The following is a 15,355-nucleotide window of genomic DNA, read 5'->3' as shown; positions in this document are numbered from 1 at the left end:
TTAATCATTTAAAAAAATATACCGTAGCATACTAATGCCTGGTATATTAAAAAAATACACCTCGGCATTATTTAAAAGGGACACAGACAGTCAGATAGTTAAGAGATTGTACCCTATTATACGTGACTGCATATATTCAGAAATGTCAAAAGGATACCTTTTTTTAACCTTAAAGCATTAAATAGTGTATATTTATATATATATATATATATTTATATATAGACATATATATATATAAGTGTTTTTGTGTGTGTGTGTGTGTGTGTGTGTGTGTGTGTGTGTACACATACAAAATGACACACATTTTAAATAATTTTTTTGCATATTATGTTAAAAATTTTCTTTCCCAAATAAGGTGCAGCAAAGACGCAAGGTTCCTGCTGAACTAATTTCATACAAAAAAGGGGGGAGTATTCAGAGTTAGGAATTAAAAAAAAAAAAAGCAAGAAAAAAAAAACTAAATACATATAGGGACTATAATGCGTAGCATTAGTTAAACATATACCTTATTCATCCAATATAAAAGTCTACTTCATAAAGAAGTATTGTAAAATAAAGGCAATCAGAATTGAGAGACTTGCAAAGCCGGCCACAATGAGTGCGGCACACTGTTCATCAGAAGAGATTAGGCTTTTTGCTTTGCTATGGTCTGCAGCAGTCAGGTTTCCTGTTATCTCCAGCACATTTCGCTGAAGTGTGAATAAGCTGGAGGGGCTGAAGGGGCCCGTAAGCTCCTGCGTTGTGTCTGCACATCGACGGCATACGCATACACGGAACCGGTAGTCCACATTGCACTGAAGGCCTGAGATCTGGAAGCTGTTTTCCTCTCCCTTGAATAACTGTCAAGGAAAAGAAGAAAAAAAAAGAAAGTCAGGTATATTTTGGGATCATTTTTTTTTACCTATTAAGATAAAAAAAAAAAATCTTTATACTCTATATGGTGGCACTTTTTTGGCACCTGCTCACTTAAATTAGTTGTAAATGTCAAGAAGAAATAGGGATAGAGTTGTTCTTCATACTCATACTTCATACTTAATTCAACACCATTAAGTGGCACAAAGCTAGGTTTCTATTCACTGAACTGTTAAAATAATACATATACAGTTATCCCTCAAAAATCGCGGGGGTTACGTTCCAGAACCCCCTGCGAAAGTTGAAAATCCGCGAAGTAAAAACTATATGTTTATATGGTTATTCTAATATATTTTAAGCCCTTATAAACTCTCCCACACTCTTATAAACATTTCCTGCACAGTTATACAGCATAAACCCTTTGTATTCTCTTAGATATCAGGTAAGATTCATTGAAATTATGTACGTAAACACAGTTTATATACAGTAAAACCTAAATATTATAGATAAGATATCGAGCGTCTCCGATATCACATATGTTACATGTTATGTTACAGCCATTATGACAGACAGACCTCTGGCAATAAATATGTACAATGCAAGAAAATGCACAAAAGTTAACTCTTTACACAGCGAAACATGTTAATGCTGAATGAGCGAGACAAGACTTCCTGGTTGACGCAGCGGTATCGAATTTGGTGCTCCGTCGCTGAGCCAATCAGCACACAGGAACTTAACTGCGTGCTCTGATTGGGTAGCTTCTCAGCCATCCGCCCTTGTATGAAACCAACTGGGAAAACCAACTGAGGAAGCATGTACCAGAAGTAAAAAGACCCATTTTTTAAGTGAAAAATCCACATTATATATTTAGATATGCTTACATATAAAATCGGCGATAGAGGGAAGCCACGAAAGTCGAAGCGTGATATAGCGAGGGATTACTGTATATATATTATACAACTTAAAGCAGTTCCATTTAAGTCACCGTCAAAATCCTTTTAAGTCACATTCCCATTAACATTTCCTGTACACATCTTTTGTTACCGTGTGTATGTCTTGAGCCTCCTGCAATTTTTTTTCCTAGATTATTAACACGGCAGTAAATCATCTGCCCTTCAGTCTCAATTTTAATTCTGGCACAAGGAGTGAAATCTGGCATTTATAGCCACGTTTTTTGTCAAAAACTTTTTGTCTGACAATGCGCAGGTGCAAAATAGAATTTTGTGAGTCTCACTACTCTAAACGTTTATTTTCCCACAGATGCCCCAGCAGTCTGTGGGACTGTTGCTGATTAACAGTCTGTTCAGGAGGAACAAACTCTTTATTTAGAAGTCTGTAAATGTTGAAAACCACAATCAGTGCTTTGAAGTTTGATATGACCTGATGTGCTTTTTTCAGCTTGTAGAAAAAAATATTTCCAAAGTCACGCATACAACTGTAGAATAAATGTCAGAAATACGCATCTCGTTTAACTCCGCACCACGCCACTTGGCAGACTGATTAACAAGACTGTAGGATGTGATACCTAGCAGCATAGTCGATAACTAAAGCTATTGACCAATTCTGGGAATTTTTGAGTCCCCCTTCCAATATACACTACCAGTCAAAAGTTTTAGAATACCCCCATTTTTCCAGTGAATAACCTGAAATGGTACAAAGGTAAGCAATAAACTACCAAAGGTTAAAAAAAACTGAAACAGAATGTCATTTTCAGAGTTAAATAGAAGGCCTTTTTCAGAGGAGAAGCAATGGATTAACAGATCACAGCTTCCCTGCACCAATTGATGTTAAGTCTTGAAAGTTGATGCAAACAATTTCTACAGGCTTCCCAATTTTTGTTGAATACTTACAAACGCACTGTATAAAAGCAATGTTGGAACAAATTGTTTTGTTACACGCTATGAAGTACAGTAATCCCTCCTCGATCGCGGGGGTTGCGTTCCAGAACCCCCCGCGATAGACGAAAATCCGCGAAGTAGAAACCATATGTTTGTGTAGTTATTTTTATATATTTTAAGCCCTTATAAACTCTCCCACACTGTTAACATTATTAGAGCCCTCTAGACATGAAATAACACCCTTTAGTCAAAAGTTTAAACTGTCCTCCATGACAAGACAGAGATGACAGTTCTTTCTCACAATTAAAAGAATGCAAATAGATCTTCTTCTCTTCAGGAGCAGAGAATTTCAGAGGGAGAGAGAGCGCTCGCAAAGAAAAGCAAACAATCAAAAAATCAATACTTGTGCTTTTAAGTTTGCCGCGGCATTTTTAGTATCGTTAGTATCTTCTAAGCAAACAGCCTCTGTGCAAACAGCCCCTCTGCTCACATCTCCTCCGTCAGGCGCAGAGAATGTCAGAGAGAGAAAGAGCGAGATTAAAGCAACAATCAAAAAATCAATAAGTGTGCTTTTGTGCTTTTAAATATGCCGAGCACCGCAATAAAGCAGCATTTTTTTAGAGGAGCGTCAGTATCTTTTAAGCAAACAGCACCTCTGCTCACAGCCCCTCCGTCAGGCGCAGAGAATGTCAGAGAGGGTGAGAGAGAGGCAGAGACAAGCAAACAATCAAGTTCCGCGCGGGATGCATATCTTATATCATTGAGGAGTTTTAGTTAATATGTAATACATGCTCTGATTGGGTAGCTTCTAAGCCATCCGCCAATAGCGTCCCTTGTATGAAATCAACAGCGCAAACAAACTGAGGAAGCGTGTAGCATAAATTAAAAGACCCATTGTCCGCAGAAATCCGCGACCAGCGAAAAATCTGTAATATATATTTAGATGTGCTTACATTTAAAATCCGCGATAGAGTGAAACCGCGAAAGTCAAAGCGCGATATAGCGAGGGATTACTGTATTATTTAATCAATACTGCTCTGTACATTGCTATCACAATGGCAAGGAAAAGGCAATTAACAAAGGAAGACAGTCAGACCATTAAAAACTTTAAAAGAGTAGGTCTTTTCTTTAGAGAAAATGCCAAGAAAGCGAAAGTATCAGTGAGTAAATTTTTCTACACCATCACGACTAACTTGGAAACTGAAGGGAAACTCTGACAGGAACAGGTGACGCAAACCCAGATTCCACAATAGAATCAGAAGACAAGTTTCTTAGAGTTAACAGTTTGTGTGACAGACACCACACAGAATTAGAACCTTGTATCCAGCAGGGGGCACTCTTTCGCCCCTGGGATGTATTTCTTGATGCAGAACTGACTAGAACCAATACCATCCCTTTTGTATCAATGGCGGAAAATATTATAAGAGAGAGGGAAATATGGTACAAAAAGAGATATATGTATTTAACTTGCTTTAAAAGATTAAATTCATTCCCAGAATATAATGCATAATCGTGTATACCTACATATTCGGGGCAGAGAGAAGCAAAGGGACATCACAGCCAAGTGGGAGAATGCTGATACACAGAGGTCTCATCCAGCAGCGAGGAATGTTGGTGACATAGTGAGACACATCTGATGTGGTGCTGGATCCTTGTCATTATAAACATGTAATTACATATTCATAGAATTCATGTCAGATATGGGCGACTACCAGAAGAACTGGCTGGTTATTAATACCCTCTCCTGTTCTCATCATTTATCACAGACTCTGTTTTTTTTGACCCTATTGGTCAAGTAGACATCAGCACTTTTTAAAATAACCTACTTGTGTGTCCTGCACATGTTTTCTGACCATCTCCCTAACCTGACTTACATCTGCCATTTGTCCATCTCTCTGGCTCTCTCTCCTTCGCTCTCAGCTGAATTGCATATCTTTGAAATAAAATCACATTGTCACTAATAACCGAATTGCTACGAGCCCCAAGTACAACCTAGTAGTGCACTTTCACTTTCAACTATGACTAGAAGACCTTAAGCTACAGATTTAACAGGTTAAGTAGAAGTAAGAAAGCCTTTGCTAAAGTTTGTATTTAAAATTTACACAGTTTAATATTTCAATGCACTAGAAGAGGAAAACACTCCAATGAATGAAAATGGAACATACTTGAATGCACTTGGGAATTTAAATTGCAAACCAGCCTCCTGTGACATTTACAGCATATTCCTAGCGGTGAGCCACAACTAGAATCTCCTAGGATTATTGAAAATACATCTCGGATATGCACAAGTACTGGGCAGATTATCTTCCAGTTTAAGTTTTCAGTAACTTTTCTCAGTGTCACTCATAGCACACTTATTGTTGATATCACGTGAAGCGCAATGTTAGCCAGTGAATAAACTGTTATTGGGCAGGACTCTTGACCAATGAACGACGGAGAAGGTGGTTCTTCAATTCAAATGCTTGGGTGTGTTAGAGCACGCTCAATTTTTTCGTTCGTGAGAATTTTCCAGAAATCGTTTATTTAACAATACTGTAATAAAAATACACGTGTTTAGAATGTTGTGCACATATGACTGGATGATTTGACATGTGGATTATGTGACACAAATACCACGAAAACAAATTGAATGATTTAATATTGTTTGCTTTTGAAATTTTCTTGACTATAACAACAAATTATATTGTGTAAGTAACATAAAAAATATATTTTTTGGGTATAGTATGTCTTTAATTATTGTACTGCCATTTCACTCATACTTATAAAATGTATCTTATTCTTAATTCTGGGTTTGATTCTCCTACAATCTCATCCTGCAGTAAATTGCGGTGGTGATGTCAAATGGGTGTGCTACAACTCAGAACTTAAAACTCTGCAACGCATCAGGAAGCACGACTGCATTTGCTTCCTAGTGCTGACAAAAAAGGCACTGCTTGTCCTGAGAGATCCAAAATGCATGAATAGTTGAGGTTGCTTTTCTTTTGATCTGCTTCGTCTAGTGCAAATGTGAAATAGATTCTTTTGCATACTAATCTGTTTTGAGAAGAGTTGCATATGTCACTGGTGTAAGTTTCTGTCGCATGTGCAGCGACTAGACAAGTGTTGCTGTCCTCAATACGAGATCAGTGCTGCTTTTTAACAAGTTCAGAGTTTTATCACAGGACCTGCTTTTGTTTTTTCTGCGGAGGAATTAAAGAATATGCAGATTACCATACTCTCTTGGGTTTACACTTTATAATAATCACAGAAAGAATGCTGTAAGCTTTGCTGCTAAAATGTCTCATTATACCACAAATGGTCATGTGTGCATTTGCATTTCAGCATGTGAAGGCATTCAGAGAAAAAGAAGATCACAATTTCAGTTACAAATGTGATGTGGCTTCTAAAGAGGAGCTAATGGTGTTCATACTTGGCCCATTTGTACTAAATCAAGTGTGTCTTCAATATCACAATTGAAAACATCTTTACATGGTTTAAAGTGCTTCATCTTTATTCATCTGTATATATTTACATGAGAATGCAGAACAACAAGTGATATTAAACTTTAAAGTACAGTCTTGCTGGTAATAATTGTAATGGCTGTTGACTCACAACTTGGAACAAACTACATCTTTCTTGAGATGCAGAAATGTGTGTGTGCTTCACTTGGGTTCAAACAAAATGCTTATGTTGCTGATTGCTCCAGGTGAAAAGTGCACTGCTGACTTATAGCAAAATAAAATCATGTGTAGTGACTACGTGTGAAATACACTGGCATTAGAAACTGGCCTACTGGCTAACAAGTTGCACTGGAAATTAAGTTAAAATTCCACTTGTGCATCACCATGCATGGGTCACTTAATTTCCAAATTAACATCTCATTTTTACTTGTGTGTCAAATTCATCGAAGATAACGCAAGCAAAAATCTACCTGCAATCGTCACATTCATTCACAGATTAGCCAGACTGAATGTGTAAGCCTATGGGGTTCAGATTGCACAGGAGGAATAAAGTATTCAATGTACTGTACATAACTAATCTGTATGTACGTAGAAGTGTACCGGAAGCTTCTCCATACAGAAACATGCTTTCATGGTTGAAAAAATGAAAAAGGGTGGAAGAAACAGAGCCATGTGTAATATTACCAGAAAGCCCAGTGGCCTCTTCTCATCCCATATCGGAAAAATCGGGAGTAGTCTCCCTTACACTTTCTTGTATACTCAGATATGGGGATGGATATTTGAGGAGTAAACTGCAAGACAATGATTACATTTTTATACTATGTATATTAAAGAACCATCAACAACAATTCAAATCAAATTAATAATATATTGAACAATTATTATGAAAGTAAAGTTGAATAAATCGGGACGCTGCAGCTGCATGAATAAAAAAATACCACTTCCAGTTAATGGAAATAGCTCAAAAGTTGATAGAAATCTACGACTTGTACCTAATACTTGTATCTAAAATTTAGGTGACAAGTGAAAGCTTACATATCCATGTTTACATATACACACACACACACACACGGATTAATTCCAAAAATGGTGTTTTCAGGGAGGTCTAAAAAGCTGAGATTCATCAAAATAAAATTATTTTCTCTATACCTCATATACAAAAAAGTAAAAATCTGAAAGCTGCAGCACAGGCAACACCAAGTCTAAACAAGGAATACAAGGCAAAGGAACATTCTGATTATTAAAAGAAATGTAATGACTGGCTACTGGCCCCTAACAGTAAATGGGATGCAGCAAATGTAAGTCACTGAATTCGCTTCACCAATCTTCAAGAACAGGATTTAAGCTGTAAGCATTATGTCCTGTACCAGCACAGAAAGTTAGACAACAAATTTCACAAAGAAAAAAGAAAAATACTCAAAAAGACCCAAAAGCATACAAATAGACTTGACTTAATTAAACTTTAATTCTCCATGAAAGAAAACCAGAAAAAGGCATCTTTATCTGGACCTGTTCTGCATGCTTTCTGAGTACTTTTGATATAACCTATACAATCGGTTCAGACTTTTTGTGTTTTGCACATAAATTGCATCATCGTTTTTTCCATTTCAAACACTGGTCATAAACATGCCTCAGAAATATGGAAAGCCTGTTTTCTGAATTCAAAAGCTTTCTTTTTGCTTTGAAGTAGACATATTTAGACTTTTGTGTTATGATTCCTCTAGTACCTCACCATTTCTGCGTGTCTGGTAATTTTTTTTATATAAATATATAAATAATGCTTCATTTCAGAACACGTTCCTAGGCAAATTAACTTTTGTATGTTACGACTTAAAGATGCTCAATTTAGCCTCAGATTACACCAAATAAAAATGGAGGGCACATAAAAATTCTCTGTGAAGTGCTGAAACAGAACAGTATATTTCTACATTAAAATTGGTGTAATATAATTTTATAATTGTAAATGTGACAGCTGAAATGAAACAATAATAAATTATTAATGTTTCATATGTTGCAATGTTTCTTTTTATTACTTTAGCTATGAACACTGGAAATAATTTTGAATAACACACAAAACAGCCCAAAATTATTGTGCAAAGCAGTTCATTTTCTAGCATTATTGCTGCATCCTCCTTCCCAGTCACATTCTGTCACATGCAGTCAGTAATACAGCGTCAGTGATTAAAAAGTGCAGAAATAACTGCGAATGCAAGTAGAGTCAATCATCCAGTATGAAGCTCACCCCTCCATGAGCCAAGATAAATTCAGCCACTCTGCTACAGTGTCACGAGAATAGCCGATTTGAGCAGCAAACACACACAAGAATATTGTTTATGTTTTGTCTTTCATGTCTACATCTTACTTATCTCGGTGATAATCCAAAAGGCTCATCCATTGTTTGAGTGCATTGTATTTGCATAATTACATTTATTACGATAATTACAATTATTAATTGTAATTGCACCTTGACAGTGACTGTAATGTCTAGACCCCTTTTATAGGCAGTCCTTTATTTATGTGCCACGAAGGGGGGATTTGGCTTTTTACAGAAGCTTGATTGATTGTTCTTAGATAGATAGATAGATAGATAGATAGATAGATAGATAGATAGATAGATAGATAGATAGATAGATAGATAGATAAACACACACCAGAATAACTAAAAAGAGAAAATGTCTGACTTGGCTGTTACAGTCACAGTTAGTTATTATGCACAGTTTTTTCAGATCTTAGTTTGGTGGCTTTGGTGTCACAGTAGTTAGTGCACCTGCCACATGTCACTAGTCTTATCTTGTTCATGCATTGTGAAAAGCTTGTATTTCCTTTCTGTGTCTGTAAGGATTTAATATACAGCGAATGTGCACTGTGAGAGATGGGCATCCCATCAAAGGCTTATTCATACCTTGCTCTCAATGCTAGAACAGTAGTATAGGATCAAGTTTCCCGTTAGCCTTTAATGAAATAAGCAAGTTCAGAAATTGGGTGGAAAAATAATTTGCTTTTCTTAATGTGTAGGTTTATTTATACCAGTTCTAGAGGACAATTCAAATGAAATGATTGTATAGAAGTCATCCACATGTGTGCTCCTGGAAGTGTTTTATTTTTCTGTTGACAGCTATAGGTTATCTCTTAAATTAAATGCTTGCTGGATACACAGAATTAGAACATTTGCTAATAAAGTGGTGGTAATTTTAAAAAAAAAAGGGTAAGACAATCTAGAAATAAGAGGAGCTTTGCTTTTATATAAGTGGTGACCTCAGTCAAAGTTGCATCTGCCTGGCTCATTACAATTTTGTCATTTGAAAGGTCTGCATAGCTTAGAAGCACTTTGCTCATTTAAACTTTTCCTGTTTACTGTAATATATGACATTCAGTTTCATTACATTCCACTTAAGGAACAACATTCATGACTGCCTACGGGCTGGTATTAATTTTACTCGGTAAAAAAAAAGTTCTACATTTTGTGAAATGACTTTCTCGCTACTGCCTGAGTCATACCAAGGAAGAGAATGCAACTGCATCTCTTCAGGTAGCATCTGTGCCAACTTGTCCATTAAAAGAAAAAATCATCAAGACAGTACAGTAAATGAATAAGAATAAAAGCCTATAAATAGAATTTTAGGCCTTAAAAAAACAGAAAAAAGAATAAGTTCTGTCAAGAAGGCCACGGTTTAAATGACACAAGCAAGACGAGAGCATGTTATTTTGAAGTTAATGAAATGATCCCAAACTTAAATATTCAGTTCAGCTCAGTTTAGTTTTGTATAGCGCTCTTCATTGAGTACAGACTTAGTGCATTGTAACAAGTTTACAGGTAAATGCAAACTATGTAATCTGTAACTTAAACATATAATGACAAATATGTGTTTATTATATCCCAAAAGGGGATTAGCAATCTTTTACTCTTTATATAAAGACTATATTTTAAGTAAGGAAAACCATCAATCAATTCTATTAAAAAAAAATCCATGCACTACTAATTTACCTAATTTCCTTGAACAGATAGTAAACCCCACCAATAATCCAACCCATACTTCTACCTTTCAAAGACTTTCTATTAGTTTTTTATTGTGAAAAGTGCTGATTGCTTCAAATATGATTGAACATTTCTCCATAAGCTGTAGGTCACAGCTGTGGGAAGCTAAGACATGTATTTCTGAAGTGGCCACCATGGGGCAAACCATCTCCCCAACATCTGACACAAAGGCTCGGACACAAGTGTAAAAGCACAAAGAGAGGTTCATTCGTGCAAAACTCTTCCAATAAGTGTTTCCCACAACACCGAGCCCAATACAGCCAGCAAATTGCAAGTACACAGCAATGTCTTATTTCTCTCTTCTCTCTCTTTGTCATTGCCTCCTTCTCCTTCACAGCTCCTTCCTCGAGCTGTGGAAGGCAGTTCCTTATAAGTAATCCTTGGAAGTACTTCTGGTGTCCCAAAGTCTTGGCCCGAACACTTTCAGGTATGGTGGAAGTCCCATGAAGAAGGGCTTATTAGTCTCTGCAGCACCTCCTGGCAGCACCCACGGAACCCAACAGGGCAGAGCCAAATAACTCCAGTTCCCATGATGCCCAGTGGGAATCTGGAGTAAAACTGTAACCTTGGGAGGTTGGGGCCTTTCCTTCTCAACTGAGGACATCTAGGCCATGGCCAGGCCAGGCCTGGCTGTTCCTCAAACTGAATAAAGGGAACACTATCCATATGACCCTAAAATTATAATAATTATTATTATATAACCACATACGAAATAAAATGTTACATGTAATTTATTACAGGTAATGTGTTTCCCTTGTTCAACTAACAGGGCATACAGTACTTGGCTACATTGCACTTCTTCAGTGTGGCTGGGGCAAGTGTTACTCACTTGGCTTCACTTTCCAGTGTTTTGGTGGCAAAAAACAAGTGCAGATGCATACATTCACTCATGTTGCTTTCACTATATACTTCTTGGATGATGTTAAAAGTAAAGATGATATAGTGCACTTTTTTGATTCTGCACTCCTGTACATGTAGGTGGAATGCAAAAAAAGTACAGGATATAGGAAAAATGTCAGGAGCATTACACAAACACAGAAGATATTTGGCAGTTTTCAAACGGCAGGACTAAACACAAAAGTTACATTTTTGCTATTAGGACTAATCGTTTGTCTGTTTATACTTAATGCCATGTGACCAATATTATATCTACTGTATACCTAGCATTTGGCCAAAAGGTGTATACTAGATTAGATGTAAATGTAGTTTCAATTTGTACAACTGGCACAAAGCAAATCTTTTATTATTTTAGCACAGAAAATAATTGCTCTTAATTTTGCACTTCTGCCCTGTCTTATTTCTGGTAAAGACCTAACTATTTTTAAAATTACACCTTTTCTTGTGTTTACCCGGTACATGGTCTTAAACGTCTCCACCGTTTCACTATTTGTCTATTAATATTACAGATACCAGTGTTTCATAAATGCATTTAAAAAGAAAAATAATAGGGTGGCAATAATCTAGACACTGGGCTTTATATTTTTCGAGGTTATTAGTTGTTTTACATCTAGAACAGTGTCTGGTTTCTTAATAATACTAATGTATTTTAGACACAGGCATCTCAGAAATTGTATGTGTATTCATTTTAGAGTTGCACCATGTCCAGCACATTGTCTAGTACAATCCATGCAGCAAATTCTGTATATCATATATCAGAGGCAAATCAAAAAGAACAAGAAATTGCACTTAATTATGCAAAGACTGAGAACAACACTTTATCTTTGCTGTACTGTATGTGTCTAACTGCACTACCAGTGAAGTCGATTTTGTAGGGCTCCTAAGGACAAAATCACATACAGAAAAACAGGCACAAATGTGCCATTTTGAACACTGCAATCATAAAGGACTGTTAAGCAAAGCAAAGAAAAAAAAATAACAAGAAAATGATTTTCAATTTGTATCGTCTTCATAAATGTAACAAAGCAAGCTCGATTTCAAACACACTAGCAGTTCTTCTTAATGATACAAAAATGCTTAAATATACCTGCTTGTACTCTGAATCTCTCCCAACCAAAACCTGTAGAGTATAGCTGATTGGGTCCCCTTTCATTGGAGGAACAGACTCCCATGTGACTTCACATATGTTGCCATCCATTTGGTTCACACGAGGAGCTGAAACAAATGGGAATTCAATGTAATTGATACTGCGCTACTTATATTATAATAGCTACATTAAAAAGACTACAGTGCATTAATAATGCTAAATGCTATAAACTCAAGAACAGGTTATATTACTAAGAAGGAGTAAAGTAAAATAAAGATAGAAACAAATATGTTTATCCATTCATTTTCAAAGTTCGACACCTCATTACTGGGTCTTTGCAAGGTTACTGAAGCCAATCCCAGCAAATGTGGATCGTAGGCATGCAAGTGGGGCATACACACACACTTACGCACTCACGGTATTAGGTGTTGTCAGTTGAGCTAACATGCATGAAAGTTGGGGGAAAGAAAAAAAAAAATACAAACGTGTGGGCAGAACTTACAAATCTGCACAGGCCCTGAATAATCCAGGTAGACAATCTTTGCTGCTGAAGCTGTAAAGTCAGGGGGCATCCTAACTACATGCCCAACGCACATGTAAACTGGCTGGCAAACTCCAATGACACCGTGGGATGTCTGTGCAAGGACTAAAAAACTGATTCACTGTCTCACAGACTGAAAGGAATCTGTGTTACCACTCTTGGACCTGACATTATTATCGTTATTAGAAATGATGAACTGATCAGACAATTACAAAGAACATAGCCCTTTATATAATTTTTGCTTTACTTACCTTTCAAGGCAGGTGGAACTGACTTAGTGGTGGTGAATGTGTAGACCTCTGAGAACGGACCTTCTCCTGCCTCGCTGATTGCTTGTATTCTGAAGCTGAAGCTGGTAGACTCCATCAGTCTCTGAACTTTATATGTGTGACTTGGACCTCTATAAATGGTGCAAAATCTGAACAAAAGAAACATTCTTTTTAAGAAAGTTTTTGTCATAGATAAGCATCGATCAGATAATTTTACAGCATAAAAGCACTTTTTATAACTTTTTGTATGTTTTATGCCAATTATGTGTATTATTGGAGTCATATCCAGAGGAAAAGACATTAAAAGAAAAAAGTGACTAGCTGGAAGACATCCCAGTCTGCTCTGTGCAAAGACAGGCATGAAAGGAAGAAGACATGCACTACTTAAAAGCTGCTTATAGTCTTCCAGCATTTTGCCTTGGCATTTTATATTGTAGTTTGTGTTGTTGGAAGGCAATTATCTTCACATTATTGTAGTACATGTCCCCTGTTGAGCCAATACACCTCCTGTGAAAGACTCATGGGACTGGTGGTGGAAGGAGGAAAAAAAACAGAAATAAAAAAAGAAAATCACAGTTCTCCTGCTTTTAATGTTCAGGACAAGAAAGCTGATCACGTATACTAACAAACAAACAGCCCCCAGCAAAATATATAATGCTGATACAGCAGCACCATTATAATACCATTATCGTTTATCCATATCTCATTGTGTAAGACAAAATGAGCTCATTGTTTTCTAGTTTCTATGACAATCTGAAGGCAAACAGCTATTGTGTATTTGAGAAGAGGCCAAATGGGGGCCATTTGCCGAATTCTCTAAACATTGTAGACTAAACAGCAATTTATTAAAAGGGCATTGTATACCGTGGTGAATACTCTTTCAAAACCATCAGATTACAAAAAGAAATGGAAAAAGGGGAATAAATGATGAAACATTGGACTGTCGTTACAGTATTGTAAATCAACTCAGGTACACACAAATCAGTTCTGATACTTCTTACTGTGCAATTCCCTGAATGGGATGAGTTGGTTTTCAAATTTAGCCTGTCCACACCAAATTAGAAAAAGGAAACACTAAAAATCTATAGTTTGTATTGTGGTTAATTTAAACTGAAAGTAACTGCTATACACACGTACTTGCTTTTTGAAGCTATATTTGAATTTGGAATTTAAAATTAAAACAAACTACTATGCCCCTAGACCTGTTCTTGTTTTTATCTGTAATTGTAAATAGAATCCTACATATGGAATACACAATAAAAGAAGCATAACCGAAAGGCACACTCAATATGCCAGTTCAAAACAACCACCTTTATTTCTACTAAGTATGTACAAGAAATTAAGAAAAAGAAAATTAAAATTATAATGGATAAAAAAAAAGGAAATACAATATACAGACTTTTTAATTCAAGCGTAACTAAGACTAGCTATGGTACTTTTCATATTTTGTAATCAGTAGGAAAAGAATCCAAGTTGTGTTTAATCTTCTTTTGATTTTTATCCTCACTTTACTTCAGTCAATTCATGACTGTAAAAATAACATGAGATTTTGCACTTTAATAATACATAGTACAGATTTCAATGCATTAGTCTGATAGTCGTATATGGAGAACATGATACATCCTATGGTAACACTGTCTTGAGAAGCTTCTTGCTCTCTGAGCCCTACCTCAACCCCCTAAACAAGCGTTCCAACCCCTCACTTTAGGCTACAGTTACATTGAAGAGGAGTTATGAAATAATGTGTTGAATTTCTAATTCTTAGTCCTTAAAGGGCTGGTGTAAAGACAGGCTTTCAAAAACTGCACTGGAAACAAAAATACAAGCCTTCCCATCTCTCCAGTATGGTAGATTTAATATATATATTCTGAACCTTGGAACACCCTTGCGTCAACCCTGAACCCACAGTATGAGCCAATGAAACCAAAGTAAGTGCATTTATTATAAAATGGGAAAGCAATAAGCACACAAAACAATACAAAGTACAACAATAACACAACAACAAACTAACCAAGAGCCACTTTGAGTCTACCTAAACTTTCCACCCCTGTTTCATTGGCAGGGCACTCTTTCTCACCAAAAGTATCACACAAATACTGCACTTCTTTTACCACCTCTTTATTTAACCTGTTACCTTTAATTCTTCTTCTTTCTGCTGCTCCCGTTAAGGGTTGACACAGCAGATCATTTTTGTCCATGTCCTCCTGTCCTCTGCATCTTGCTCTGTTACACCCATCACCTGCATGTCCTCTCTCACCACATCCATAAACCTTCTCTTAGGCCTTCCTCTTTTCCTCTTGTCTGGCAGCTGTATCCTTAACATCCTTTTTTCAATATACCCAACATCTCTCCTCTCATGTCCAAACCAACAAAATCTCTCCTCTCTGACTTTGTC

The 15,355-nt window shown here is 36.5% G+C and overlaps 1 protein-coding gene across 3 annotated transcripts in view; it reads right to left on the bottom strand.

Moving 5' to 3' along the window:
* Positions 1-272: 272 nt before the first annotated feature.
* Positions 273-15,355, bottom strand: part of fndc3ba (fibronectin type III domain containing 3Ba) — a 528,549-nt gene continuing 513,466 nt past the window's right edge. For all 3 annotated transcript variants that reach the window (XM_039761474.1, XM_039761483.1, XM_039761492.1), the window contains 3 exons: positions 12,943-13,109; positions 12,151-12,278; positions 273-839 (listed from right to left, as the gene is read on the bottom strand). In XM_039761474.1, coding sequence (XP_039617408.1) covers positions 528-839; positions 12,151-12,278; positions 12,943-13,109 — 607 coding nt within the window. In that variant the 3' untranslated portion in view covers positions 273-527. The remainder of the gene's footprint in view (positions 840-12,150; positions 12,279-12,942; positions 13,110-15,355) is intronic.

The sequence above is a fragment of the Polypterus senegalus genome, chromosome 1, assembly GCF_016835505.1.
Source record: "Polypterus senegalus isolate Bchr_013 chromosome 1, ASM1683550v1, whole genome shotgun sequence".
NCBI classification, from domain to species: Eukaryota; Metazoa; Chordata; class Cladistia; order Polypteriformes; family Polypteridae; genus Polypterus; species Polypterus senegalus.
This window is presented reverse-complemented; position numbering and strand designations above follow the sequence as displayed.